Genomic DNA, 27,883 nt, shown 5'->3' on the forward strand with positions numbered 1-27,883 from the left:
AACAAGTTCAACAACACATCGAGACTCTTGGAGGTTTTCATCTTTTCTGCTGTGAACGGTCCAGGAGTTTCCACCAAGTCATTGTGGATATCGCCCAAGTGAATATTTGTCCAGGTAGTTGGCGATTCAGACCAGAAATTTGGTTTCATCCACCTTTTGTCGGGGTTGAAAAGGGTGATTTGGCTCCATCGATGCTTATGACGAATTTCTGGTCAAATGGTCTTGGGTCCTCTGCCGTTAGAGTGGATAAATAACCCGGATCAATACCCTTTACGTGCTTTCCGTCCGTCATGTTGAATTAGTGTTTCTTGCCACCGACCAAAATAATTTCCAGCATGCAACGCGCTTTTGTCAACAATGAAACTCGCCTATAAGGCACTCTGGATTATAAGGCGCACTGTCATTAAATGGTCTATTTTCCAACTTTTTTAACAAATAAACCGCACTGAACTTTAAATGAAACACAACAGTGTGATGGGTGAGTGGTTTTGTTTGTTTGTTCGTTCACGGTGACTCTGGGCTTTGTTCAGTTGTGGCGTGTAGGGAGGGTGTGTCTGGCACCGCTGGATTGTCGGCGTGTTCGCAGTGACTCAGTTGTTCAGTTGTGTCCAGAAGTGGCACATTGCACTCGCTTTTTCGGTTTGTTCCTGCCCTGACGAAGTCCATCTTGCTGGTCGAAATGCGTTGGCGTCCCCTCATGTAATAAAGGACTTTTAATATATTCAGCTGGAGTGCCTTGGATTTGTACCTTACCCATTTTTACATTTTCCTGTAAGGGTAATTTTCTGATCTAAGACCACTGCCTTAACTCTTGTAGAGCACCTGTACTGTTATTTTTTACTCTTTTAAGACCCAGTGAAGCGCTCTACCTCTCTTGCTTTATCTATGAACAATTATCCATTTATTAGTGTACAGTTTTAACCCTCTCAGGCTCAAATTAATTTTTAGTATCAGGAAAAATCTGATATTTGGGGAAAATTATAATATGGGGTAGTAATATACAATTCTGACTTTTTTATCCTTTGTAAACAAAAAAAGTATTTTGCACTTCTTGCGTGTAGCCATTCTTGCACAGTCTGCATCGCCCACGTTTATCAGCATGGATGGGAAAAAAGGCTCCTGAGTAAAAAAAGCTCATATAATATGGATGTGGAGTAAGTAGGTACTTGGAATTTAGCTGTTGCAAATCTGCAACGTCTGCCTGGAGAGGGTTAATAGGCATTTATTTAGTCAAATTTTAATTGTGTGTAATTCCGAAATCCCTTGGCGAGCGACTTGAAAGGAGGTTCAGAGCTACTAGAAGATACAAGTTGTAGACCCCTGGTGTTTATTTTTATAATGTTTGTGTCTTCCATGTGTCCATTTATTGAATTTATCAGATTTTAGTTGGTGCAATGTGAGTCTGATCGATGAACGGAAAAACTTTTTTACTTCCCTTTCCATTTATCTTCCACAGTTTATATTTTCTTTTCTTTCTCGCCATAGTTTCTTTCCGTTTAGACAAATAATAGCTCTAGTTTTCTTCCAGCTGAACGCTCTGGGGTCACATTTGCGGCGTTGGTTTGTAAACAGAAAAAAAAAGAAACGCTCTAGAAGAATCGCTTGTCCCCTGTCCCTCGTGTGAGCCCCGGTGACGCCTCTTTATCGCGGACATAACAAGCGAGCATAAAACCGCTAAAACCTACCGGCGTATCAATAACTTTCCATTACGCGCGAGCATGAGGAACAGCTTTGTGCCTCCGGACGACAAGACAAAGAGATGTAGCGAGCGTTTTAGCGCGAGGAGCCAATTTGTCGTTTCGGAAGCGGGGTTAGCGATGTTGTTAAGCTGGCATTGTGCTTTTATGTGTTTTCCAGTCTGCGGGGAGGTTTTATTTAGCAGGTTTTTTCGCGGGATGATAGCCGGATTCGACCTGTGGGAGATCAGAGCGGAGATGGCAGATGCAGCGGTCACAAAACGCTGTAATGAGGGAGAGAGGGAAAAGTGAAAGAGAACAGGCCATTACGTCGGTTTGGGAGGGAGCGTAAAGAGGAACAGGGCTCGCAGGGGCTGTTCAGTAATGGAGGACGGGTTCTAATGCAGGAAAAACGGGGAAAAAAAGACCACAAAATCCAACAGCGGATCGTTTTTTTCATTAAAGGTGCGCCAGTGTTGGAGTCAAGACCGAACTAATCGAGACCAAGACCAGACCGAGATCACAGAGTCCAGAGAACGAGACAAGACCGAGACTTTTAAATGTCGAGACCGAGACAAGACCAGAGAACAGAGACCAGAGAGACTCGAGATCACGGCTCATCGAGACCAAATCAAGACTATCTTTGACATTTTCAACATTTATTTGTATTTTAGAGTTATTTTGGCACAAATATATCAATGTTTTTATAAATCTTTCTCCATTCTATCTGATTAATGTTAATTTAGGCTTAAAATAAGTCAAAGAAACTGTACTGCACTGAAACACTCCTTAAACGCCCTTTTTTTTGGAGCCTCACCCACAGTTTGAGAACCTCATCTTTAATCTTCTTCCACATACCCAGACTGACGTCACCTAGTGCCTCCACTCAGTTTAATTTCTCTCCTACTGACTAGATCAGGAATCAAAATACACTAGACGGTTTGCAAGAATCCTGTAAGTGCGAGTTCGGGCACCAGTCAATCAGCGAAGAGCCAGACATTCTTGTGTTGGCAACGATTCCCGAGATCGAGGATTTAAAGCTGGAACAAAGAGAATGTTTGGTGAATTTTATCAAGGAGAAAGACGTTATTGTCCTTCTTCCTACAGGATTTGGGAAAAGCTTAATATACCAGTTAGTCCTGTTAGTGGTGCATCACATACATCACGACCAAATAGGAGCGATTGGTTAAATTTAATAAAAGTATCCGCCTACGGGCAAATCCTAATGCTACAGGGTCAGACGGTTTCTATGAAGTGAAACCGTCTGATGAATCAGGCTAACTTCCACTGGCACTTTACAGAAAACTGTGAAGAAAGTGAAGAAAGTGGGTAGGATTTTTTCAAGTTTTGCACTGAAGTTCTCTTACTGGTTTTGCGGTGGGATTTACCTCTGCACATTTAGGAACCACATCATGATAAACACTGATGCATTTGTGAACTTTTATTAAGCAAACTTCAATCACATGTCGCAGTAAGAAGTTTACTGCCGACAGCAGCGGCCGTAATGAAACATGATCACACTCGAAGAGGGTCAGACCTCGAGTCCGAGACAAGACCGAGACAAGAATGAGTTCAAACACGGTCAAGTCCGAGATGAGACCAAGGGTTGAGAGCAAGACCGTTTATAGTTTTGTTCTAAATGTAGGGTGACCAGATTTTCAAAATCAAAAACTGGAACACTCTCGGTTTGGGTTGGTAATAATAAAATTGTGAAACGAGTGCAAAATCAAGGGAAATTTTTCTGCAGTCGGCACTAATGTCTTGGTTTAGTCCCGGTCTAGGACTCGATCTAGTACCTGGTTTAGTTCAGTCTAGTTAATCCTGGTTTAATCTCGGTCTATTACCTGGTTTAGTCCTGGTTTAGTACTTTATAGTGCCTGGTTTAGCCCCAGTCTAGTCCCGATTTAGTCCCGGTCTTGTACCTGGTCCGGTGCTGTCTCATCTTGTGATGTCACGTGGTAAGACAGGAAGTGCTCCACTGTGTTTTTAAACTCCACACACCTTCATTAGAATCATTTTGAGCTTTGTAGATGTAGACAGAGTAATAATAAACTGTGAATGAAAAAACACAACTCCAGGTCTGGTTTTGACGAATTGAACACATGTTAAAGCTTACAAGTGTCAATTCCGTGTAATATAGGACCTTTAAAACTAAATATTTTATCTTTTGAACGCTAAAAAACCCTCAAAATGTTGCGCAGAACAGAACGCGGACACTCTTGGAAAGGCCGGGTACCACTGTCTTTCTGTTTTTGCTTTCCTATCGAGTGATGCCATGGATCCAGCTCCGGCTCCGGCCTCTGTGTTCCCCTAATGAGAAATACAATACGGACTAACAGAGCCGCTCTTATCTCTATTAGCGACGGCGTGCAGCAGCGAGCATCCCCCGCGCGGCGCTAACTCTCCACTGCCACTCGCCGGTGTCATTTATTGGCCTGCTTAATCTCCCGACATATTTTCAGCTGGAGGCAGTGGCCGGTCCCCTGCGCTCGCGATCAATGGGAGTTTTACTGTCAAGAGTAACAATAAAAGTGGGACGATTACACAGCGGCGCGGGGCTCTTTAGTACGTACTGTATTATTTAGCCTGAGCAGGGCCAGAGGAGCGAGGAGACGGGAGACGGCACTAAAACACTGTTAGTTATAAGAGTCTCTGGGTTACTTACATACTGTATATTCACTTAAAAGAAGCTTACACCAGGGAGGGGAGAGGACACGGCTTTTAAAAACTACTTACCATATTTTCGGACTGTAAATCGCTCCGGAGTACAAGTCGCACCAGCCAAAAAATGCATAATGAAGAAAAAAAAAAGAAATGTATATGAGTCCAGAGACCAGGAACAGACTTTTCCAGTTGAAAGTCGAGTTCTAGTAAAAACAACAGACTGTTAACGTCACATATGAACAGTTCTTCAGATAAACTATAACATAAACAACAGAACAAGTTTAACAAATTCTCCATCTCACTCCAAATCACTAAATCCATTCAATTCTTCATCCTCGGTGTCACTTCTGAGCAACTCCTCGACCTCCGGGGGTAAACAGAGCGTCTCTTCCTCTTCTGCGTCGCTGTCGTCAGACTCAGCATCAGTTCCAGTTAGAATTATTCTGGTCTTTCCGAATCCCGACAGGATGGTTTTGTTTGTCACTGAAGTCCAGACTTTGTCCATCCGTCCAGTGACTTCAGGAAAATTTCGTGGTGCATCCTCCTTGTAAAGGTCAAGTTAGCTCTTCTATACATTAACACGCAGTTTATGGCATTTAATTGTAAGGTTGTGCTTTTATTTTGATAACTTCCGGTGTGAACGGAAGTGAAGGAAAAAACTTTATAAAGAAACGACGCACAGTAAAACACGGCAACGTTAATAGTGAAAATCAAAACAACGGAGAAAAGTTATATAAAACAAAGTAAAGATAGCTACAGTCGACAGGGGAACAAGGTTTGTTTGACTTGTTAATGTATATTTGAACTTCTTGTCACTTGTATCAAATTAATGTTAAATATGGATAACGGTTAAGCAATGTAATGAGCTAGTGATGCTGTAATCGTATGGTAATTGCTGTTATTTTGTTCTTGTCCAGCTCTTACGTTGGTTCTGTGACACGGCAAGGAAAGATTAAAAGTCATTTAACCGTCAGTTCTGGCCTTCTCAGTTCGACTGGATGCTACACTCCTGGTGTCACAAGTTTCTTTCTGCTGCTCGATTATCGTTTTCAGCTGCAGATTTCACGACTTGCAGCTTGTAATCTGCAGAATCTGATTTTGTTTTTGGGGGCGTTTGTGTTCAGTCTCCTCAGTCGTCTTCATAAGTTTGTTTAAATATTTTATTTTCAGTGGTGCAGAAGTAATGGTGCGATCGACTGACATGACATCTCTCTCTCTCCCTCTCTCTCTCTCTCTCCTCTTTCTCTCTGCAGCGTTCATCCTGAGCTGTCCGTTCCCGTCCTCTCCGTCGTTCGCTCAGGTGTCTGTGAGCAGTCTTCACTCGGGGGGCCAGGCCTTCTTCTCTTGTCTGACCGGGTATCAGCTCCAGGGGCCCCGCGTCCTCACCTGCCTCAACGCCACCACCCCCTACTGGAGCGGCAAGGAACCGCGCTGCTACCGTAAGATCCTCAGCACGTTAAAAACTATACTAAACTCTACTCTATACTAAACTCCGCCCACAAACACATGTCAGATAGAGCTGATGAAGGGGACAGGGGGAATCCATGTATCATTTGTTCATTTGTTTTTCAATATAAAACCAAAAATAAGAAAACGAAAAAACAACAGTTTTCTTCATTATTTGTCTCCAAAATCAAAATGAAAAAACAGATAATGATTCGTTTTTTCAGTTTTCGATTTTGTGTTTAAATGAAGAATGGAAAAAACGGATAACGGCCGACTTCCGTGACTGCGATGCCGGACTTTTGCGCTGCATACGGACTGAACCAGGACTGATCCAGGTCTGGGACCAGAACGGGACTGAGACCGGGACCAGAGCGGACTCGGAGCTTTGACTCTGAGCCTCCGCGGGGTCCGAGCCTCAGCTTCAAGCTCCGGCCCTGCTGTGGGCTCTGAGCCTTCGGTCTGGTCCCGGTCTTAGTCTCGGTCTCAGTCTCGGTCTGGTACCGGTCTAGTCTCGGTCTCAGTCCCGCTCTCGTCCTGGTCTGGTCCCGGTCTCAGTCCTGCTCTGGTCCCGGTCTGATCCCGGTGTGGTCCCGGACCTAGATCAGTCCTGGTTCAGTCCGTATGCAACGTAAAAGTCCGGCATCGCAGTCACAGAAGTCATGTAAACGCCCGTAATCCGTTTTTTCCTTTCTTCATTTAATCACAAAATCGAAAACTGAAAAAATGAATCATTCTCAGTTTTTTCATTTTGATTTTGTAGACAAATAATGAAGAAAATTGTAGTTTTTTCATTTTCTTATATTTGGTTTTATATTGAAAAACAAATGAACGAATCGTACACGGTTTAGAGGGACTGGGAGGGGCACGAATTTACGAATCATTTTATGGCCACACCAAAGGTCACAGAACTCTGCTTCTGATTGGTTGAGCTTCAAGATTCAACCAAAACACGTGATCTGAATCAGCGGAAGATGGAGAAGATGAGAAGGTAAGAAGATTGTTTTGTTTCGCCGCTGGAACTAAAGAGTAATAGTCTCATGTCTTTAGCTGCAGAGTTACACTGCTCATCAATGACAACATGAACAATATCATTTTATCGTTTCACTCATCTTACTTTTTGAAGACACAAGGTCACATAATGGATAATCAGATGACATATTGAAGTGTGGATTAGATGGACCTGAACTAACCTTACGAATAAGAAGCCTGAAGTGGAACAGTAATACACAAAAATCTACGTAAATGTTGAGTTTCTGGCACAAACAAAAGCTAAAAAAGACAAATTGTAATAACTTCAACACAAAACTTGAACCAATAGGCCTACTGCTAAAAATATAAATGATGCAGGGCGTTATGGAAGTCCTGTCCTATCCTCTAGAGTGGGCCTATCCATCTATTGCCAATTTTGTTCTAACCAGCCAAGGCTATATTATTTTTCTTGATGCACGTACATTTAAATTGGCTCTGGTTTTCCTCTGCGCTCCTCTACTGCACTTCAAATGTCTGTGTGATGAACAGTTTTTATTGTCTAACTCTAATGTGGAACCATAATAGTCCTTTAATGGGCTCCATTATTGACATTTGACAACATCATTGCATCTGTCGCTCATTAAAACTTCAGTGCTGGAAATTGGTGAGATTATTCAGTTTATTTATGTACAGTTGCCCACATTATTTATTTATTTTCATACCTAAAAACTATTTGTTGCCCACTAATTTGCGTCCTATCGTAGGTTGGGCCGGGTCATCTGATTACTCACATGTAAGACGAGCCAAACGTTAATATAATATCGTTCACGTTGTCTCTGATGAACGGTGTAAATACGCAGCTAAAGACATGAGCCTATAGACGCATCAAGAATTTCGGACTTCCGGTCATTGCGCAATACATACTGTGAAAGATTTTCCGAAAAAGTGAGCGTCAAACCGTCATGTTTGTTTTGCCAGTGGGATGCGTCTATTGACAAAGTCGATATTTTCAAGTCTTTTGAACCATATCGCTTTTGTTTCTAGTTCTGATATTGTCATATTTTAGTTTTGGGATTCGGACATCGTTAATTGTGTGGTTGTTGGATCCTAACAGCGGAAAACGGCTCGAGAAATTAGTTTGAGAACTCCATAAATGCAAAAGTGAATCAGATGTGTGTGACTGCAAACCTCTGTTCAAACTGTTTCTCTTCCCAACGGAATTGAAAAATAGTGAAAGGTGAAGGTGATGGGCAGGATTGATCCACAGGAAGGATGAAAAAGGAAACATTTGACTGACTAAATCATCCCGAGTTTGCAGAGAACATTTTGTATGTGGAGCGACAACAAAGCAGGATCCCGTTTGTTAATGTGAGAGGAGCAGAAGACAAACAGACTGAGCTGCACTTTCTTGTTCTTGTGGTTTTACAGAAACATCACGTCTTGGTCTCTTTGCAGTGGAAGGTGTTTCTTGGTGAACAGTTGGTGTCTTTCGCTTTGGCCTTGACTTTTTAAATTCATAACCAAGGTGGAGTGAGGGATCGGGGTTTTGCTTTGTTGTCGCTCCACATACAAAATGTTCTCTGCAAACTCGGGATGATTTAGTCAGTCAAATGTTTCCTTTTTCATCCTTCCTGTGGATCAATCCTGCCCATCACCTTCACCTTTCACTATTTTTCAATTCCGTTGAGAAGGGAAACAGTTTGAACGGAGGTTTGCAGTCACACACATCTGATTCACTTTTGCATTTATGGAGTTTGCAAACAAATTTCTCGAGTCGTTTTCCGCTGTTAGGATCCAACAATCACACAATTAACCGAATCCAAAACTAAAATATGACAATATCAGAACCAGAAACAAAAGTGATATGGTTCAAAAGACTTGAAAAGATCGACTTTGTCAATAGACGCATCCCACTGGGAAAACAAACATGACGGTTTGATGCTCACTTTTTCGGAAAATCCTTCCCAGTATGAACTGCGCGATGACCAGAAGTCCGAAATTCTTGATGCGTCTATTACTCTTTAGTTCCAGCAGCAAAACAAAACAATCTTCTTATATTCTTATTTTCTCCATCTTCCGCTGATGCAGATCACGTGTTTCGGTCGAGCCTTGAAACTCAACCAGTCTGAAGCAGAGTTTGGCAAACTTTGGTAGGATTCGTAAATTTGTGGGAGAGATGACTCCGTGTATCATTTGTTCATTCGTTTTTCAATATAAAACCAAAAATAAACAACAACAAAAAAACTATTTTCTTCATTATTTGTCTTCAAAACCAAAATGAAAAAACAGATAATGATTCGTTTTTTCAGTTTTCGATTTTGTGTTTAAATGAAGAATGGAAAAAAAACGTTTCCCGTTTACGTGACGTCCGTGACTGCGATGCCGGACTTTTGCACCGCATACGGACTGAACCAGGACTTATCCCAGTCCGGGACCACACTGAGACCAGACCAGGACCAGGCTGGGACCAGACCGGGACTGAGACCAAGACCAGACCAGGACCAGAGCAGGACCAGGGCAGACTCCGAGCTTTGACTCCGAGCTTCCGCGGAGTCCAAGCCTCAGCTTTGAGCTCCGCCCCTGCCGTGGGCTCTGAGCGTCCAATGTGGTCCCGGTCTGGTCTTGGTTTTAGTCCTGGTCTCAGTTTCGGTCTGGTCCTGGTCTGGTCCCAGCCTGGTCCTGGTCTGGTCTCGGTCTCAGTCCCGCTCTGGTCCCGGTCTGGTCTCGGTCTCAGTCCCGCTCTGGTCCCGGTCTGGTCTCGGTCTGGTCCCGGACTTGGCTCAGTCCTGGTTCAGTCCGTATGCGGTGCAAAAGATCGGCATCGCAGTCAAGGACGTCACGTAAACGGTTATTCATTTTTTCCATTTTTCATTTAAACACAAAATCGAAAACTGAAAAAAGAATCATTATCTGTTTTTTATATTTTGGTTTTTGAGACAAATAATGAATAAAACTGTTGATTTTTTTCGTTTTCTTATTTTTGGTTTTATATTGCAAAACTGGTCTAACAGGTCTCCACTCTTCAAACTCCGCCCCTGCAGACAGATGTTTGTATCAGAAACACCCGGCTGTAATCAGGGCAGTGCTGTGTGATGTCACGTAGTACTTGAAATTGCAGAGGCGACTGAAGGCAGCAGGTGTTTTTGACCATAAAACTGTAAATATTGCACTAAATATATATATAAATAAACCATTTTTTTTTCTCTTTTCCCACTTTCTCTCCCTCTGCCTCCCTTCTGTCTCTTTCTCTCTCTCCTCAGCGTCGTGTGGGGGTCTCCTGGCTAACGTCTCCGTGGGGCGGATCGTCTCTCCGGGTTTTCCCTCAAACTACAGTAACAACCTGACGTGTCACTGGCTCCTGCGCGCCCCCTCTGGACACCGGCTGCACGTGCACTTCGAGAAGGTGGCGCTGGCTGAAGACGACGACCGGTGAGACATCAGGAGTTTTTTGTTTTGTTTTTTGTCTCAAGAGAGAATTCGTCTTTTTAGAATTAACGGAACGGAAATGGAACCTACCTGGACGACCGAGGGATTACACTGACATCTTTTAATGAATGTTTTTTGAGATTTTTATGGAGTAAGAAAGTTTTTAGAAATATTCATATGCATAGGATAGAAATCGGTGCGTATTTGTCTGTAGTTGAGCATAAAATATATATTCATAAACTCCCAAACGAGTCCAGTCGTACATAAAATGTGTTGTGTGTATTTTATCCATCAGAATACGAAATGAAAAGTTATTACATCAAAATTTACAATCACCAATTACCAAGTACGATTACTTAGAAATATTGATCGAAATGTTGCACTTTTGCACTGTTTACGGACTGATCCCAGGACTAAACCAGGACTAAACCAGGACTAAACCAAGACTGATCCCAGGACTAAACCAAGACTGATCCCAGGACTGAACCAAGACTAAACCAGGACTAAACCAGGATTAAACCAAGACTAAACCAGGACTAAACCTGGACTGATCCCAGGACTAAACCAGGACTGAACCAGGACTGAACCAAGACTAAACCAGGACTGATCCAGGACTAAACCAAGACTAAACCAGGACTGATCCCAGGACTAAACCAGGACTAAACCAAGACTGATCCCAGGACTAAACCAGGACTGATCCCAGGACTAAACCAGGACTAAACCTGGACTGATCCAGGACTAAACCAGGACTAAACCAAGACTGATCCCAGGACTAAACCAGGACTGATCCCTGGACTAAACCAGGACTGAACCTGGACTGATCCCAGGACTAAACCAGGACTGAACCAAGACTGATCCCAGGACTGAACCAAGACTGAACCAGGACTGAACCAAGACTGATCCCAGGACTAAACCAGGACTGAACCAAGACTGAACCAGGACTAAACTAGGACTGATCCCCGGACTAAACCAGGACTGAACCAAGACTGATCCCAGGACTAAACCAGGACTGAACCAGGACTGAACCAAGACTAAACCAGGACTGAACCAAGACTGACCCAGGACTGAACCAAGACTAAACCAGGACTAAACCAGGACAGACTGAACCAAGACTGAACCAAGACTGATCCCAGGACTAACCAGGACTAAAACCAGGACTAAACCAAGACTGATCCCAGGACTGAACTAAGACTAAACGAGGACTAAACCAGGACTGAACCAAGACTGAACCAAGACTGATCCCAGGACTAAACCAGGACTGAACCTGGACTGATCCCAGGACTAAACCAGGACTGAACCAGGACTAAACCAAGACTGACTGATCCCAGGACTAAACCAGGACTAAACCAGGACTGAACCAGGACTAAACCAGGACTAAACCAAGACTAAACCAAGACTGATCCCAGGAGCACTGAACCAGGATTGAACCACGAATCATCTCAGGACTGAACCAGGACTGAAAGAGAACTAAATCAGGACTAAATCAGGACTGAACCCGGACTAATCTTGGTCTTGAGAGAGAGAGAGAACCCCGAGCCCGTTTTATGCTCAACTATAATCAAATATGCACAAATTTTCCAAATACGCACAGATTTCTATCCTATGCACACGGATATTTCTGAAAGTTTTCTTACTCCACAGATTTTCATTAAGGATGTGATTATATTTACTAAATAAAAGTCACTAGTGAGACACACAAAATAACATCTTTGCTTTGCTTTCCTCGTGTGAAACTCAGAACCTCCAGAATTCCCTCTTCCCTCGAGTGCTGATTCATGACTGGCTGATGTAGTGAGTTTTCAGATCAGAGGACTGGATTTGCTGCGTTGAAACTGGCGACACACTTGAGAGTCTCATGTGAAGCTCGTTCTGATTTCTGATTAAATAATCGTCTTGAACCAAAACACTACATTAGAACACAAATTATGTCCAGTGATTTTGTAATTAAGAGAACTTTCACCATTACAGTTTACAACAGCAGAATTATGACTGAACAGGGACTAGAGCAGAACTAGACCAGGACTAGACCAGGACTAGACCAGGACTAGACCAGGACTAGACCAGGACCAAACCAAATCTACATCAGGGTTAAACTGGACTCACACCAGGAACAAACAAGTACAAGTATAAACACACACTAGTTGTAGTAGTAGTCATAGTAGTAGTAGTAGTAGTAGTAGTAGTAGTAGTAGTAGAAACAACAGCAGCAGTAGTAGTAGTAATAGTAGTAGTTTTAGTAGTAGTTGTAGTAGTAGTAGTAGTAGTAGTAATAGTAGCAGTAGTAGTAGTCATAGTAGTAGTAGTAGTAGTAGCAGTAGCTTTCCTAGTAGCAATAGTAGTAGTAGTAGTAGTAGTAGTAGTAGTAGTAGTAGTAGTAGTAGTAGTACTGCTTTGAGAGCCTTGAAGGTGGAAAAGCGCTATAGAAAAATGTGACCATTACTATTTAGTAGTAGTTGTTGTTGTAGCAGTAGTAGTAGTAGTACTAATAGTCGTAGCAGCAGTAGCAGTAGTAGTATTAGCAGTAGCAGTAGTAGCAGTAGTAGTAGTAGTAGTAGTAGTAGCAGTAGTAGTAGTAGTAGTAGTAGTAGTAGTAGTAGTAGTAGTAGTAGTAGTAGTAGTAGTAGTAGTAGTAGTAGTAGTAGTAGTAGTAGTAGTAGTAGTAGTAAGTAGTAGTAGTAGTAGTAGTAGTAGTAGTAGTAGTAGTAGTAGTAGTAGTAGTAGTAGTAGCAGTAGCAGTAGTAGTAGTAGTAGTAGTAGTAGTAGTAGTAGTAGTAGTAGTAGTAGTAGTAGTAGTAGTAGTAGTAGTAGTAGTAGTAGTCAGTAGTACAGTAGTAGTAGTAGTAGTAGTAGTAGTAGTAGTAGTAGTAGTAGTAGTACAGTAGTAGTAGTAGTAGTCAGTAGTAGTAGTAGTAGTAGTAGTAGTAGTAGCAGTAGTAGTAGTAGTAGTAGTAGTAGTAGTAGTAGTAGTAGTAGTAGTAGTAGTAGTAGTAGTAGTACTGCTTTGAGAGCCTTGAAGGTGGAAAAGCGCTATAGAAAAATGTGACCATTACTATTTAGTAGTAGTTGTTGTTGTAGCAGTAGTAGTAGTAGTACTAATAGTCGTAGCAGCAGTAGCAGTAGTAGTATTAGCAGTAGCAGTAGTAGCAGCAGTAGTAGTAGTAGTAGTAGTAGTAGTAGTAGCAGTAGTAGTAGTAGTAGTAGCAGTAGTAGTAGTAGTAGTAGTAGTAGTAGTAGCACAAAGTTAAATTCTAGTTTTTTCATTATAAGTTCTCTTCTCTGGTCGTGTAAAAGTAAAATGCTCTTTCCTCTTTGTCTCTTTGTCTCTTTGTCTTTGTCTCTTCGTCTCTTCGTCTGTTGCGTTTGAAGTTTGGTGATAAAAAACGGAAACAGCATCGACGCCGCGGTTCTGTACGACTCGTATGAAGTGGAGTATCTCCCAAACGAAGGCCTGCTCAGCTCCTCCAGGTTCCTCTTCATCGAATTCACCACAGACGCCACAGCGACCTCTACTGGTGTGGCCCTCAGATACCAGGGTGAGCGCACACACACACACACACACACACACACACCTCGACACACACACACCTCGACACACACACACACACTCGACACACACACACACACACACACCTCGACACACACACACACACACACACACACCGACCAGTCCAAACAAAACATTGTAGAATCCCAGTAGTTTAATCTGAGCTGGAGCTAGGTTAGAATTCTTAGGTGGAATTTGCTGTTTAAAGGTTGTATGGAGGATTTTTTTTTGTTTCAAATTGTCAATGATAGATTATAGATGCAGTAGCCTTGTAATTATGATGACCAAAAAAAAGAGAATAAAAATTCATCAACTCTGGACGTGGTGGGGCCAGATAAACATTTGCCAATAGATAACGACACTGCCTCGTTATCTGTGAGCTGACAGGCTGTCAATCAAACTCCCTACGTTTCTAGTGTAACTGACTTGCCTGCGCTGCCGGTACGTGGTTTACGTACGACTGTCACGCAGTCCACAGACGCAAGACGCACAGACGCTGTTTACTCCACCAACGCAACAGTTCTTAGCGGCTTTTTTGACCTATATCTTCCTCGCAGTTCGCACAAAGTTTGTTGCGATGGCGACAAGAATCCAGGAGCAGTTCGCCGCAAAAGAAAGTCCGTTTTTGAGGTCACTGAAAGAAGAAGACAAGGGGAAAAGCAGCAAAGCCAAACTAAGGTGATTCTTGAAGATTCATTCCAGCGATGGTGCGACTGAAGCAGACGAAGGGTCTAAAGACTGAAGCACTGGTCCACAAATTACTCCTGGACAGGAAACTTCTGCTTATTATGAAAACGTACTTTATTTCCAAGAGTGAGACAAACGTTTTTCAGGACACGAAAGCGATATCCTATGTCTGAAAACGTAATTTTCAAGGCAAAGAAAGAGTCCGCTTGCTGCTGCGTGTTGTAGCTAGTTCATTCGCACGGAATCTCCGCGCACCCTTCTCTGCACCGCTCCCCTCTCCTCTCCCCGCTCCGCTCTTCTGCTCCTTGGTTCAGTCCTGTTTTAGACCTACTTCAGTCCTGGTTCAGCTCTGGTTTAGTCTTGGTTTAGACCTGGTTCAGTCCTGGTTTAGTCCTGGTTTAGTCCATATAAAAACTTCATCATCTTCACAGTTATTTTGTTGAGAGTAACTGTTAAAAGTGCTGTAATAGTCGTGTCATATTTTACATTTTAAACACAGTAATATTATAATGTAAAAAAATCACTTTGAAACGACAGAAACACGTCATAAATAAATAACACATTACAGTTTTAAAGTCACTTAATCAAAGGTGTTCCTGCTGTATCTCGTCCGTTGAAAATAACCCCTGTGGATGTGTTTCTGTGCTCTCAGCGTTCGCTCCGGGCCACTGCTACGAGCCGTTCGTGAAGTACGGGAACATGACGAGCAGCGACCCCTCCTGGGCGGCGGGGGCGGTGGTGGAGTTCTCGTGCGAGGCGGGCTACACTCTGGAGCAGGGCTCGGTCAGCATCGAGTGCACCAACCCCGACGACCCGCAGTGGAACGACACCGAACCCGCCTGCAGAGGTCAGACCAGGTTATGTTAGGACGATTCATGCTTAAAAATCAAAACGTAAACTAAATGGAAATCACTGAAAAATGTAATAAAAGTGGAACTAAAAACACCAAAACTCCGCCGTTTTCTGATCTACTCTGTTATAATCAGTGTTGGGAAGGTGATTTTTAAAATGTAATCCCCTACAGATTACAGATTGCAGATTACTCACCCCAAAATGTAGTTTGTAACGTAATCCATTAAAGTACTTAAAGTGAGTAATGTAATCTGAATACTTTGGATTACTTGATATTGTCATGCTTTTTAGTTTAGTTCTGGTTTTAGTCCTGGTTTAGTCCTAGTTTAGTTCTAGTTTAGTCCTAGTTTAGTTCTGGTTTAGTCCTTATTTAGTTCTAGTTTAGTCCTAGTTTAGTTCTGGTTTAGTCCTAGTTTAGTTCTGGTTTAGTCCTAGTTTAGTTTTGGTTTTAGTCCTGGTTTAGTCCTAGTTTAGTTCTGGTTTAGTCCTAATTTATTTTTGGTTTTAGTCCTGGTTTAGTCCTAGTTTAGTTCTAGTTTAGTTTTGAGTTTAGTCCTGGTTTAGTCCTGGTTTAGTCCTAGTTTAGTTCTGGTTTAGTCCTAGTTTAGTTTTGGTATTAGTCCTGGTTTAGTCCTAGTTTAGTCCTAGTTTAGTTCTGGTTTTAGTCCTGGTTTAGTCCTAGTTTAGTTCTGGTTTTAGTTTAGTCCTGGTTTATCCCAAAATGTGAAAACTGAAAATTACCGCCCTGTAATCCATTTATTTCAACAAAGTAACTGTAATCCAATTACCACTCACTGAAACAGTAACTGTAACTGAATACAGTTACTCATAATTTGTACTCTGATTACATAACTCTGGTACATGTAATCTGTTACTCCCCAACACTGTTAATAATGTTGTTTCCTCATCACAAACACATCTGGAGTTGTGTGAAGGTGACTTTTAAAATGTAATCCCCTACAGATTACAGATTACTCACCCCAAAATGTAGTTTGTAATGGAATCCATTAAATTACTTCAAGTGAGTAATGTAATCTGAATACTTTGGATTACTTGATTTGTTGTAGAGAAGCAAAGACGAGGAAATCGTAACATAAGAAGTTTTGTCTGATAAAAGAAAATAAAAAAGTCCAGACTTTACTTAAACATATTCAAAATATTATTGATAAAAGACGAAGAGACACGTCCACGCAGCAGGATTTAGTCCTGTTAAATCCTGTTTTAGACCTGGTTTAGATTTGGTTTAGATCTACTTTAGATCTAGTTTAGACCTGGTTTTAGACCTGTTTTAGTCCTGTTTTAATCCTATTTTAGTCCTGCTTTAGACCAGGTTTAGACCTGGTTTTTGTCCTGGTTTAGTCCTGGTTTAGACCTGGTTTTAGACCTGGTTTAAACCTGGTTTAGACCTGGTTTAGACCTGGTTTTAGTCCTGGTTTAGACCTGGTTTAGACCTGGTTTTAGTCCTGGTTTAGACCTGGTTTAGATCTGGTTTTAGTCCTGGTTTAGTCCTGGTTTAGACCTGGCTTAGACCTGGTTTAGACCTGTTTTAGTCCTGGTTTAGACCTGGTTTAGACCTGGTTTTAGTCCTGGTTTAGACCTGGTTTAGACCTGGTTTTAGTCCTGGTTTAGACCTGGTTTAGTCCTGGTTTAGACCTGGTTTAGACCTGGTTTTAGTCCTGGTTTAGACCTGGTTTAGACCTGGTTTTAGTCCTGGTTTAGACCTGGTTTAGTCCTGGTTTAGACCTGGTTTAGTCCTGGTTTAGACCTGGTTTTAGTCCTGGTTTAGACCTGGTTTTGGTTTTAGTCCTGGTTTAGACCTGGTTTAGACCTGGTTTTAGTCCTGGTTTAGACCTGGTTTAGTCCTGGTTTAGACCTGGTTTAGACCTGGTTTAGTCCTGGTTTTAGTCCTGGTTTAGACCTGGTTTTAGTCCTGGTTTAGACCTGGTTTTAGTCCTGGTTTAGACCTGGTTTAGTCCTGGTTTTAGTCCTGGTTTAGACCTGGTTTAGACCTGGTTTTCGTCCTGGTTTAGGCCTGGTTTAGATCTAGTTTAGACGTGGTTCTGGCAATGAGTGGAATTACCGGAAAAAAAAAAAGCCCAAAATGTGAAAACAGGAAAATCCCTCTGTGTAATCCATTTATTTCAACAAAGTAACTGTAATCCAATTCCCACTCACTGAAACAGTAACTGTAACTGAATACAGTTACTCATAATTTGTACTCTACATTCAAACAATGATAAAACGAGGCTGCTTCTGTATCATAATCATAATGCAAGTTAGACATTATGATGTTCCGGACTAGTCAGGCTGGCGCCACCTAGTGTCTCCGCTCAATTTCATTTCTCTCCGGTGACTAGATCAGGAATCAGAATACAGCAGATGGTTCGCAAAAACCTCGGAAGTGCAAGTTCGGGCACCAGCCAATCAGCAAAGAGCCATATATTCAGTGTTGTTAATGATTCCCGAGATCGAGGATTTAAAACTGGAACAAAGAGAATGTTTGGTGAATTTTATCAAGGGGAAAGACGTTTTTGTCCTTCTTCCTATGAGATTTGGGAAAAGCTTAATTTACCAGTTAGCCTCTTTTACATACATCACGACCAAATAACAGCGATTGGTTAAATAAAAAAAGTACACGCCTACTGTCGAGCGAATGAATCCTAATGCTGCGAGGTCACATGGTTTCTACGAAGTGAAACCGGCTGAAGAATCAGGCTAGTCTCAGACCTCTGCTTCAGGAGATGTTCTCTAACCAGACCTCCTCTACTTTTAGTTGAACACCCCTGATATAGTCTGTGTGTGGCCTCCACCGTGGAGTCTTTTTTCACATTTGAGTCTGTATGCTCAACAGTTTGGAGATGGGGATGTACAATGGTAATAGGCATTTAATCAATGAAATTTAAACTTGTGAATGAAACAAAAAACACAACTCCAGGTCTGTTTGTGATGAAACAACATTATAACACAGATCAGAGTGTCGCTAGTGTAAAATGTCCCTTTAAACCCTCTTGTGTGTGTTCTCTTGTGTTTGTTGTGTGTCTGTTGTGTCTGTTGTGTGTGTGTGTTGTGTGTGTGTGTGTCTTGTGTGTGTGTGTGTGTGTGTGTGTGTGTGTGTGTGTGTGTGTGTGTGTGTGTGTGTGTGTGTGTGTGTGTGTGTGTGTGTGTGTGTGTGTGTGTGTGTGTGTGTGTGTGTGTGTGTGTGTGTGTGTGTGTGTGTGTGTGTGTGTGTGTGTGTGTGTGTGTGTGTGTGTGTGTGTGTGTGTGTGTGTGTGTGTGTGTGTGTGTGTGTGTGTGTGTGTGTGTGTGTGTGTGTGTGTGTGTGTGTGTGTGTGTCTTGTGTGTGTGTGTGTGTGTGTGTGTGTGTGTGTGTGTGTGTGTGTGTGTGTGTGTGTGTGTGTGGAGCAGCCGTGTGCAGTGGGGAGATCACAGACTCTGTGGGCGTCGTCTTGTCTCCAAACTGGCCTGAAGCTTATGACCGAGGACAAGACTGTATCTGGGGCATCCACGTGGAGGAGGACAAGAGGCTCATGATCGACATACAAGTGTGAGTACTACTGCAAATACTACTAATACTACAAATACTACGACATAACAACAACATACTACAACATACAAGTGTCAGTACTACTACTGATGCTACTGCAGATACTAGAACAACATACAAATACAAGGGAGGAGGACAAGAGGCTCATGATCGACATACAAGTGTGAGTACTGCTGCAAATACTACTAATACTGCAAATACTACGACATACTATACAACATACTACAACATACAAGTGTCAGTACTACTACTGATGCTACTACAGATACTGGAACAACATACAAATACAAGGGAGGAGGACAAGAGGCTCATGATCGACATACAAGTGTGAGTACTACTCTAAATACTACTAATACTACTAATACTACGACATACTATACAACATACAAGTGTGAGTACTGCTGCAAATACTACTAATACTACAAATACTACGACATACTATACAACATACAAGTGTGAGTACTGCTCTAAATACTACTAATACTACTAATACTACGACATACTATACAACATACAAGTGTGAGTACTGCTGCTAAATACTACTAATACTACTAATACTACGACATACTATACAACATACAAGTGTGAGTACTGCTGCAAATACTACTAATACTACTAATACTACAACATACTACACAACATACAAGTGTGAGTACTGCTGCAAATACTACTAATACTACAAATACTACGACATACTATACAACATACAAGTGTGAGTACTGCTCTAAATACTACTAATACTACTAATACTACGACATACTATACAACATACAAGTGTGAGTACTGCTGCAAATACTACTAATACTACAAATACTACGACATACTATACAACATACAAGTGTCAGTACTACTACTGATGATATTACAGATACTAGAACAACATACAAATACAAGGGAGGAGGACAAGAGGCTCATGATCGACATACAAGTGTGAGTACTGCTGCAAATACTACTAATACTACAAATACTATTACATACTACGACATACTACAACATACAAGTGTGAGTACTGCTGCAAATACTACTAATACTACAAATACTACGACATACTACAACATACTACAACATACAAGTGTGAGTACTGCTGCAAATACTACTAATACTACGACATACTACGACATACTACAACATACAAGTGTCAGTACTACTACTGATGCTACTATAGATACTAGAACAACATACAAATACAAGGGAGGAGGACAAGAGGCTCATGATCGATAAACAAGTGTGAGTACTACTGCAAATACTACTAATACTGTAAATACTACATATACTACAGCATACTACACAACATACAAGTGTCAGTACTACTACTAATGATACAGCAGATACTAGAACCACATACAAATACAAGGGTGGGGGACAAGAGGCTCATGATCGACATACAAGTGTGAGTACTGGAAATACTACTAATACTGCAAATACTACAAATACTACACAACATATAAGTGTGAGTACTGCTCTAAATACTACTAATACCACTAATACTACTAATACTACGACATGCTATACAACATACAAGTGTGAGTACTGCTCTAAACACTACAAATACTACTAATACTACAACATACTAAACAATGTACAAGTGTGAGTACTGCAAATAGTATACCAAATACAAGTACTACTAATACTACAACATACTACAACATATAAGGGAGGAGGACAAGAGGCTCATGATCAATACACAAGTGTGAGTTCTACTGCAAATACTACTAATACTACAACATACTACAGCATACTACACAACATAAAAGTGTGAGTACTAATATGACAGCAAATACTACAACTACATACAAATATAAAGGAGGAGTACAAGATGTTCATGACCAATGTACAAGTGTGAGTACTACTGTCCTAGAAATACTATTCTACATACAAGTACTTCAGATACTACAACATGCAAAGGAAGAGGACAAGAGGCTCATGATTGATATACAAGTGTGAGTTTTACTGCAAATACTACTGATACTACAAATACAACAACATACAACTGTGAGTACTTCAAATACAAGAGAGGACAAGAGGCTCATGATAGATATTCAAATGTGAGTACTATAAATACTACTAATACTATACTACATACAAGTACTACAAATACTACAACATAGGCTCATAATCAATATACAATGTGAGTACTACTAATACTATACTACATACAAGTACTACAAATACTACTAATACTACAACATACTATGCAACATACAAGTCTGAGTACTGCAAATACTACTAATGTTATACTACATACAAGTACAACAAATACTACAACATACAAGGGAGGAGGACAAGAGGTTCATGATTAATATTCAAGTGTGAGTACTGCTAATACTACAATAAATACTACAAACACATACAAATATACAAGTGGAAGAAAACACAGACGCTTATACTACAATATACAAGTGTGAGTATTACAAATATTACTAATACTTTACTACATCACTGTTGGGCAAGTTACTTTAAAACTGTAATGTGTTATTTATGACTTGTTATTGTCGTTTCAAAGTGATTTCTTACGTTACAATATTACTGAGTTTAAAATGTAAAATATTACGTTACTACTGCAGTACTTTTAAGTTACTCTCACCAAAATAACTGTGAAGATGCTGAACTTTTGTACCGTATATGGACTGAACCAGGACTAAACCAGGACCAAAGCAGGACCAAAGCAGGACTAAACCAGGACTAAACCAGGTCCATACCAGGACTAAACCAGGACTACACCAGGACTAAACCAAATCCAAACCAGGACTGAACCAGGACTAAACCAGGACCAAAGCAGGCCTATACCAGGACTAAACCAGGACTAAACCGGGACCAAAGCAGGACTAAACCAGGACTATACCAGGACTAAACCAGGAGTAAACCAGGACTAAACCGGGACCAAAGCAGGACTAAACCAGGACTATACCAGGACTAAACCAGGAGTAAACCAGGTCCAAACCAAGACTACACCAGGACTAAACCAGGAGTAAACCAGGACTAAACCGGGACCAAAGCAGGCCTAACCAGGACTATACCAGGACTAAACCAGGAGTAAACCAGGTCCAAACCAAGACTACACCGGGACTAAACCAGGTCCAAACCAGGACTAAACCAGGATTAAACCAAGACCAAACCAGGACTAAAACAGAACTGAACCAGAGTTGAACCAGGACTGAATCAGGACAAAATCAAATCTAAACCAGGACTAAACCAGGACCAAACCAGGACTAATCTTGTTCAGCTGAGGTTTGCCCCGTGGTGCGTGGAGTTCTTTCGCCCGCGGTCACCTGACGGTCTACGCGGGCGCTTCTCCGGCGTTTCACCGCTGCTGATATCGCAGTGATTTTTGCGAATTTGCACGAAGAAAAACGAAAAACCCACCACTTCAATCCAGGTTAGAAAATGCATTGTAACGCATGTTTCTGACATTTGTACCGAGGAAAATATTAAAATTTTTCTGTAACGCCACATTACTGCGTTACAGCAAAAAGCAACACACTGCATACACACATTACAAATATTACTGCGAATACTACAGCGTACACGTGTGAGTACTTCAAATACAAAGAGAGGGGGGCGAGACTCTGGGTCTGAAGTGAAACAAAATCCATGTTAATCAAACCTGTTGCCGTTGAGGCGTTGTGAAAAGCTCGTCTCTAATCAAACACATCTCCTCTCGTTCTTGAAGTGTCCGTATCTTGTATCTTCTCTCCATCTTAATCATTCAAACGTCTTTATGTTCAAACAGAACCCTCCAGCTCTCCTCCTCCTCCTCCTCCTCCTCCTCCTCTTCCTCCTCCTCGGTTATTAAATATTACATCGCGCGCAGCAGGTCTGATAAGAAACCGCAGGAGAGGGAAGGTCACAGGTTAATTGGCTGAAAACTCATTAGAGCGAAGTGTTAAGTTCGTGCAGCTTTTCCGCTCCGAGCTGTAAACACTAGTGCTGAGAATCATTAAGAAGTTACCGATACGATACATACCCCGATACACAGGCCACGATACGATATATATCCAGTGTTGGGGAGTAACAGATTACATGTACCGGAGTTATGTAATCAGAGTACAAATTATGAGTAACTGTATTCAGTTACAGTTACTGTTTCAGTGAGTGGTAATTGGATTACAGTTACTTTGTTGAAATGAATGGATTACACAGAGGGATTTTCCTGTTTTCACATTTTGGGCTAAACCAGGTCTAAACCAGGTCTAAACCAGGACCAGGTAAACCAGTAAACCAGGTCTAAACCAGGACTAAACCAGGACTAAACCAGGACTAAACCAGGTCTAAACCAGGACTAAACCAGGACTAAACCAGGTCTAAACCAGGTCTAAACCAGGTCTAAACCAGGACTAAAACCAGGACTAAACCAGGTCTAAACCAGGACTAAACCAGGACTAAACCAGGTCTAAACCAGGTCTAAACCAGGACTAAACCAGGTCTAAACCAGGAAATAAACCAGGTCTAAACCAGGTCTAAACCAGGTCTAAACCAGGTACTAAACCAGGTCTAAACCAGTCTAAACCAGGACTAAACCAGGTAAACCAGGTCTAAACCAGGACTAAACCAGGACTAAACCAGGTCTAAACCAGGATAAACCAGGTAAACCAGGTCTAAACAGGACTAAACCAGGTCTAAACCAGGACTAAACCAGGTCTAAACCAGGACTAAACCAGGTCTAAACCAGGACTAAAACCAGGTCTAAACCAGGTCTAAACCAGGACTAAACCAGGACTAAACCAGGTAAACCAGGACTAAACCAGGTCTAAACCAGGTCTAAACCAGGAAACTAAACCAGGTCTAAACCAGGTCTAAACCAGGAAACCAGGACTAAAACCAGGTCTAAACCAAACCAGGTCTAAACTAAACCAGGACTAAACCAGGTCTAAACCAGGTCTAAACCAGGTCTAAACTAAACCAGGTCTAAACCAGGACTAAACCAGGTCTAAAACCAGGACTAAACCAGGTCTAAACCAGGACTAAACCAGGTAAACCAGGACTAAAACCAGGTCTAAACCAGGACTAAACCAGGTCTCTAAACCAGACTAAACCAGGTCTAAACCAGGACTAAACCAGTCTAAACCAGGTCTAAACCAGGACTAAAACAGGACTAAACTAAACCAGGTCTAAACCAGGACTATCATGCTGTGCGGGCCGTGTCTCCTCGTCTTTTATCAATAATATTATCAATAATATTTTTAATACGGTTCAGTAAAGTCTGGGCTTTTTATTTTCTTTTAGCAGATAAAACATCTTATGTTACGATATCCTCGTCTCTGCTCTTCTACAGCAAACCAAGTAATCCAAAGTAATCAGATTACATTACTCACTTTAAGTAATTTAATGGATTACGTTACAAACTACATTTTGGGATATGTAATCTGTAATCTGTAGGGGATTACATTTTAAAAGTCACCTTCCCAACACTGTACATACCTCGATACACAGGCCACGATCCGATACATATCTCGATACAGTGCACTTTCGATTCGATATGATATATTTCAAATGGATTCGATACGGTTCAATAAAAAATAAAAGGCTAAATCATGTCTGTGATACTAAAAGTCTTTGTTAAACCACTTCTTCTTGTGCAAAGTTCATATGAAACACAAACATTTTAATCCTCAAAACAGTAAAAATATCAAATGTGTCGCATAAATGAGTTTCACTTTCACTCCACAAGCCACAAAACTGTAGCTCTGTAACAAAATAATTTAGTAAAACACACAAAAACATACTCCTGGTGATATATCGATACAGCAGCCCACGATATCGATACTGTATCATCACATTAAACGACACGATATATCGATATTCTGATATTTTTGCACACCCCTAGTAAATACATCAGGAAACACATACACACAGACCGGACGTGAGCGGCGGCGGCGGGGACTGCATGTATGTCTGTGGCGGGATGTTCAGCGGTTACCATGGTGACACAGTGACAGGCTGACAAAGGCGCGTTCAGATCACGGGGTCAAAAAAAAAAAAAAAACGCCGCTATTCGGACGCCGTGGACGAGTGGCAGAGAAATACTTGACGCGCGTCCGTTGCCGTGGAAACAAGCGCCCGGTCCTGGTCTTTTCCCGAAAACGGTGGCGGACCAGACTGAGAGAGACTTGAGTGTTTTTATGACATAAATAATCATCAGCGGAGGAGATCAGGTCGACGACTGCGGCGCGTTTATATTTATACTCCACTAATGACACTGGTCCAGTCCTGGTCTAGTCCTAATCTAGTCCTGGTTTAGTCCTGGTCTAGTTCTGGTCCTGGTTTAGTCCTGGTCTAGTCCTGGTCCAGTCCTGGTCCAGTCCTGGTTTAGTCCTGGTCTAGTCCTGGTCCAGTCCTGGTCCAGTCCTGGTTTAGTCCTGGTCTAGTCCTGGTCCAGTCCTGGTTTAGTTCCGGTCTAGTCCTGTTCCAGTCCCGGTCTAGTTCTGGTCCAGTCCCGGTCTAGTCCTGTTTCCAGTCCCGGTTTAGTTTACTTGGTCCAGTCCGGTCTAGTCCTGGTCCAGTACTGGTTTACTCCTGGTTTAGTCCTGGTCCAGTCCTGGTCTAATCCTGGTCTAGTTCTGGTTTAGTCCTGGTCCAGTCCTGGTCTAGTCCTGGTCCAGTCCTGGTTTAGTCCTGGTCCAGTCCTTGTCTAATCCTGGTCTAGTTCTGGTTTAGTCCTGGTCCGGTCCTTGATCCGGTCCTGGTCTAGTCCCAGTTTAGGCCCGGTCTAGTCCCGGTCCAGTCCTGGTCTAGTCCTGGTCTGGTCCTGGTCTAGTCCTGGTCCTGGTCCCTGGTCTAGTCCTGGTCTAGTCCCGATCTAGTCCTGGTCTAGTCCTGGTTTAGTCCCAGTCTAGTCCTTTCCAGTCCTGGTCCAGTCCTGGTCCAGTCCTGGTCCAGTCCTGGTCCAGTCCTGGTCTATTTCTGGTCCAGTACTGGTCTACTCCTGGTTTAGTTCTGGTCTAGTCCTGGTCTAGTCCTGGTCTTGTCCTGGTCCAGTACTGGTCCAGTCCTGGTCCAGTCTTGGTCCAGTCCCGGTCCAGTCCTGGTCTAATCCTGGTCCAGTCCTGGTCTAGTCCTGGTTTAGTCTCGGTCTAGTCCTGTTCCAGTCCCGGTCCGGTCCCAGTCTTAGTCCTGGTCTCAGTCCTGGTCTGGTCTTGGACCCGGTTTGGTCCTGCACAGCACCGAAATCACGTCAACAGGAAACAGGCTGTTATCCTTTTTTTTTTTTTTTTTTTTTTTTTTTTTCCATTCTTCATTTAAACACAAAATCGAAAACTGAAAAAACGAATCATTATCTGTTTTTTCATTTTGGTTTTGGAGACAAATAATGAAGAAAACTGTTTTTTTGTTTTCTTATTTTTGGTTTTATATTGAAAAACGAATGAACGAATGACACACGGGTTTTTAATGTTCACACTGGAGTCACATACAAGTCGCATTTAATTGGAAATGTGAACGAACTCGCAAAAACATCGGATTTCACATAAAAAATAAAATAAAAATCCAAATTAAAGGTTGTATGGAGGATTTTTTTTGTTTCAAATTGTCAATGATAGATTATAGATGCAGTAGCCTTGTAATTATGATGACCAAAAAAAAGAGAATAAAAATTCATCAACTCTGGACGTGGTGGGGCTAAACATTTGCCAATAGATAACGACACTGCCTCGTTATCTGTGAGCTGACAGGCTGTCAATCAAACTCCCTACGTTTCTAGTGTAACTGACTTGCCTGCGCCGCCGTTACGTGGTTTACGTACGACTGTCACGCAGTCCACAGACGCAAGACGCACAGACGCTGTTTACTCCACCAACGCAACAGTTCTTAGCGGCTTTTTTTACCTATATCTTCCTCGCAGTTCGCACAAAGTTTGTTGCAATGGCGACAAGAATCCAGGAGCAGTTCGCCGCAAAAGAAAGTCCGTTTTTTGAGGTCGAAAGAAGAAGACAAGGGGAAAAGCAGCGAAGCCAAACTAAGGTGATTCTTGTAGATTCATTCCAGCGATGGCGCGACTGAAGCAGACGCAGGGTCTAAAGACTGAAGCACTGGTCCACAAATTACTCCTGGACAGGAAACTTCTGCTTATTATGAAAACGTACTTTATTTCCAAGAGTGAGACAAACGTTTTTCAGGACACGAAAGCGATATCCTATGTCTGAAAACGTAATTTTCAAGGCAAAGAAAGAGTCCGCTTGCTGCTGCGTGTTGTAGCTAGTTCATTCGCACTGAATCTCCGCGCAACCTTCTCTGCACCCCTTTCCTGCTCCTCTCCCCGCTGCCCGCCACTGCCCCGATCTCCGCTCTCTCTCCTCTCTGCTCCTCACTTCTCCGTCTCCTCCTGTCCTAACCAACACTGTAGTTAGTTGTTTACAAGTCATGTGCAGCGCTGTAAACAAACCTGTTTCTGGCGTAAGGAGGAGGAGGGAGGAGGCGTTTCTACGTAGGAGCTGTAGGGGAGGGGGGGTGGTTTCACGCATGCGCAACATTTGAAAAAGGACAAACAGTCGCTGGATTTCTCGTTCCTTGGAAAATCCTCTATACAACCTTTAAGCATTAAGCCCTGCAGTCTGAACTTAGCCTAAGAAACTAAAACACACATAAAACTGGAGGAACTGGGGCCGTGACAAACTGCCCGTCCTGCTCTGCCTCCGTCCCACGAGCCTCTGTCCAGGTCCGATAATTCACCCATGTGTAAAAACGGCGTCTGCAGCAGAACTCGGCAGAACTCATTTGCATATACGACATTTAAAGCGTGTGTGTTTGTGTGCGTCTGTGTGTGTTCGTGTGCGCGTTCGTGAGTCCGTGAACACCTTTCCCGTGCACCGTGACAGAGACAAATGAGACCCGGAGAATGAAAAGAAGTCTGTCAACATAAGTAATTACTGTTTATTTAGTCGCGCGTCGTTTTTGCGGGTAGAGATGTTGACAGTCGAGAACGACAGCGAGAACTCTCTGTGTTTATCTCAATTATCTCTGAAACAAAACTGCTTTCACACTACGAGATTAAAGGTCCCGTATGACGTCAAAACGGACTCTTGTGAGATTTAAGACGTGTTGTTACCTCGTCAAAAACAGACCCGGAGTTGTGTTTTGTTT

The 27,883-nt window shown here is 42.2% G+C and overlaps 1 protein-coding gene across 1 annotated transcript in view; it reads left to right on the forward strand.

Moving 5' to 3' along the window:
- LOC110174574 (seizure protein 6 homolog) overlaps positions 1-27,883 on the forward strand; it is a 258,856-nt gene that overhangs the window by 187,690 nt on the left and 43,283 nt on the right. The window contains exons 5-9 of the mRNA XM_055166715.1: positions 5,594-5,779; positions 10,016-10,184; positions 13,548-13,714; positions 15,065-15,259; positions 18,670-18,808. Of these exons, the coding sequence (XP_055022690.1) occupies positions 5,594-5,779; positions 10,016-10,184; positions 13,548-13,714; positions 15,065-15,259; positions 18,670-18,808 (856 nt within the window). The remainder of the gene's footprint in view (positions 1-5,593; positions 5,780-10,015; positions 10,185-13,547; positions 13,715-15,064; positions 15,260-18,669; positions 18,809-27,883) is intronic.

The sequence above is a fragment of the Boleophthalmus pectinirostris genome, unplaced genomic scaffold (assembly GCF_026225935.1).
Source record: "Boleophthalmus pectinirostris isolate CB_2022bp ecotype Guang Dong unplaced genomic scaffold, ASM2622593v1 HiC_scaffold_9, whole genome shotgun sequence".
In the NCBI taxonomy this organism is placed as follows: domain Eukaryota; kingdom Metazoa; phylum Chordata; class Actinopteri; order Gobiiformes; family Gobiidae; genus Boleophthalmus; species Boleophthalmus pectinirostris.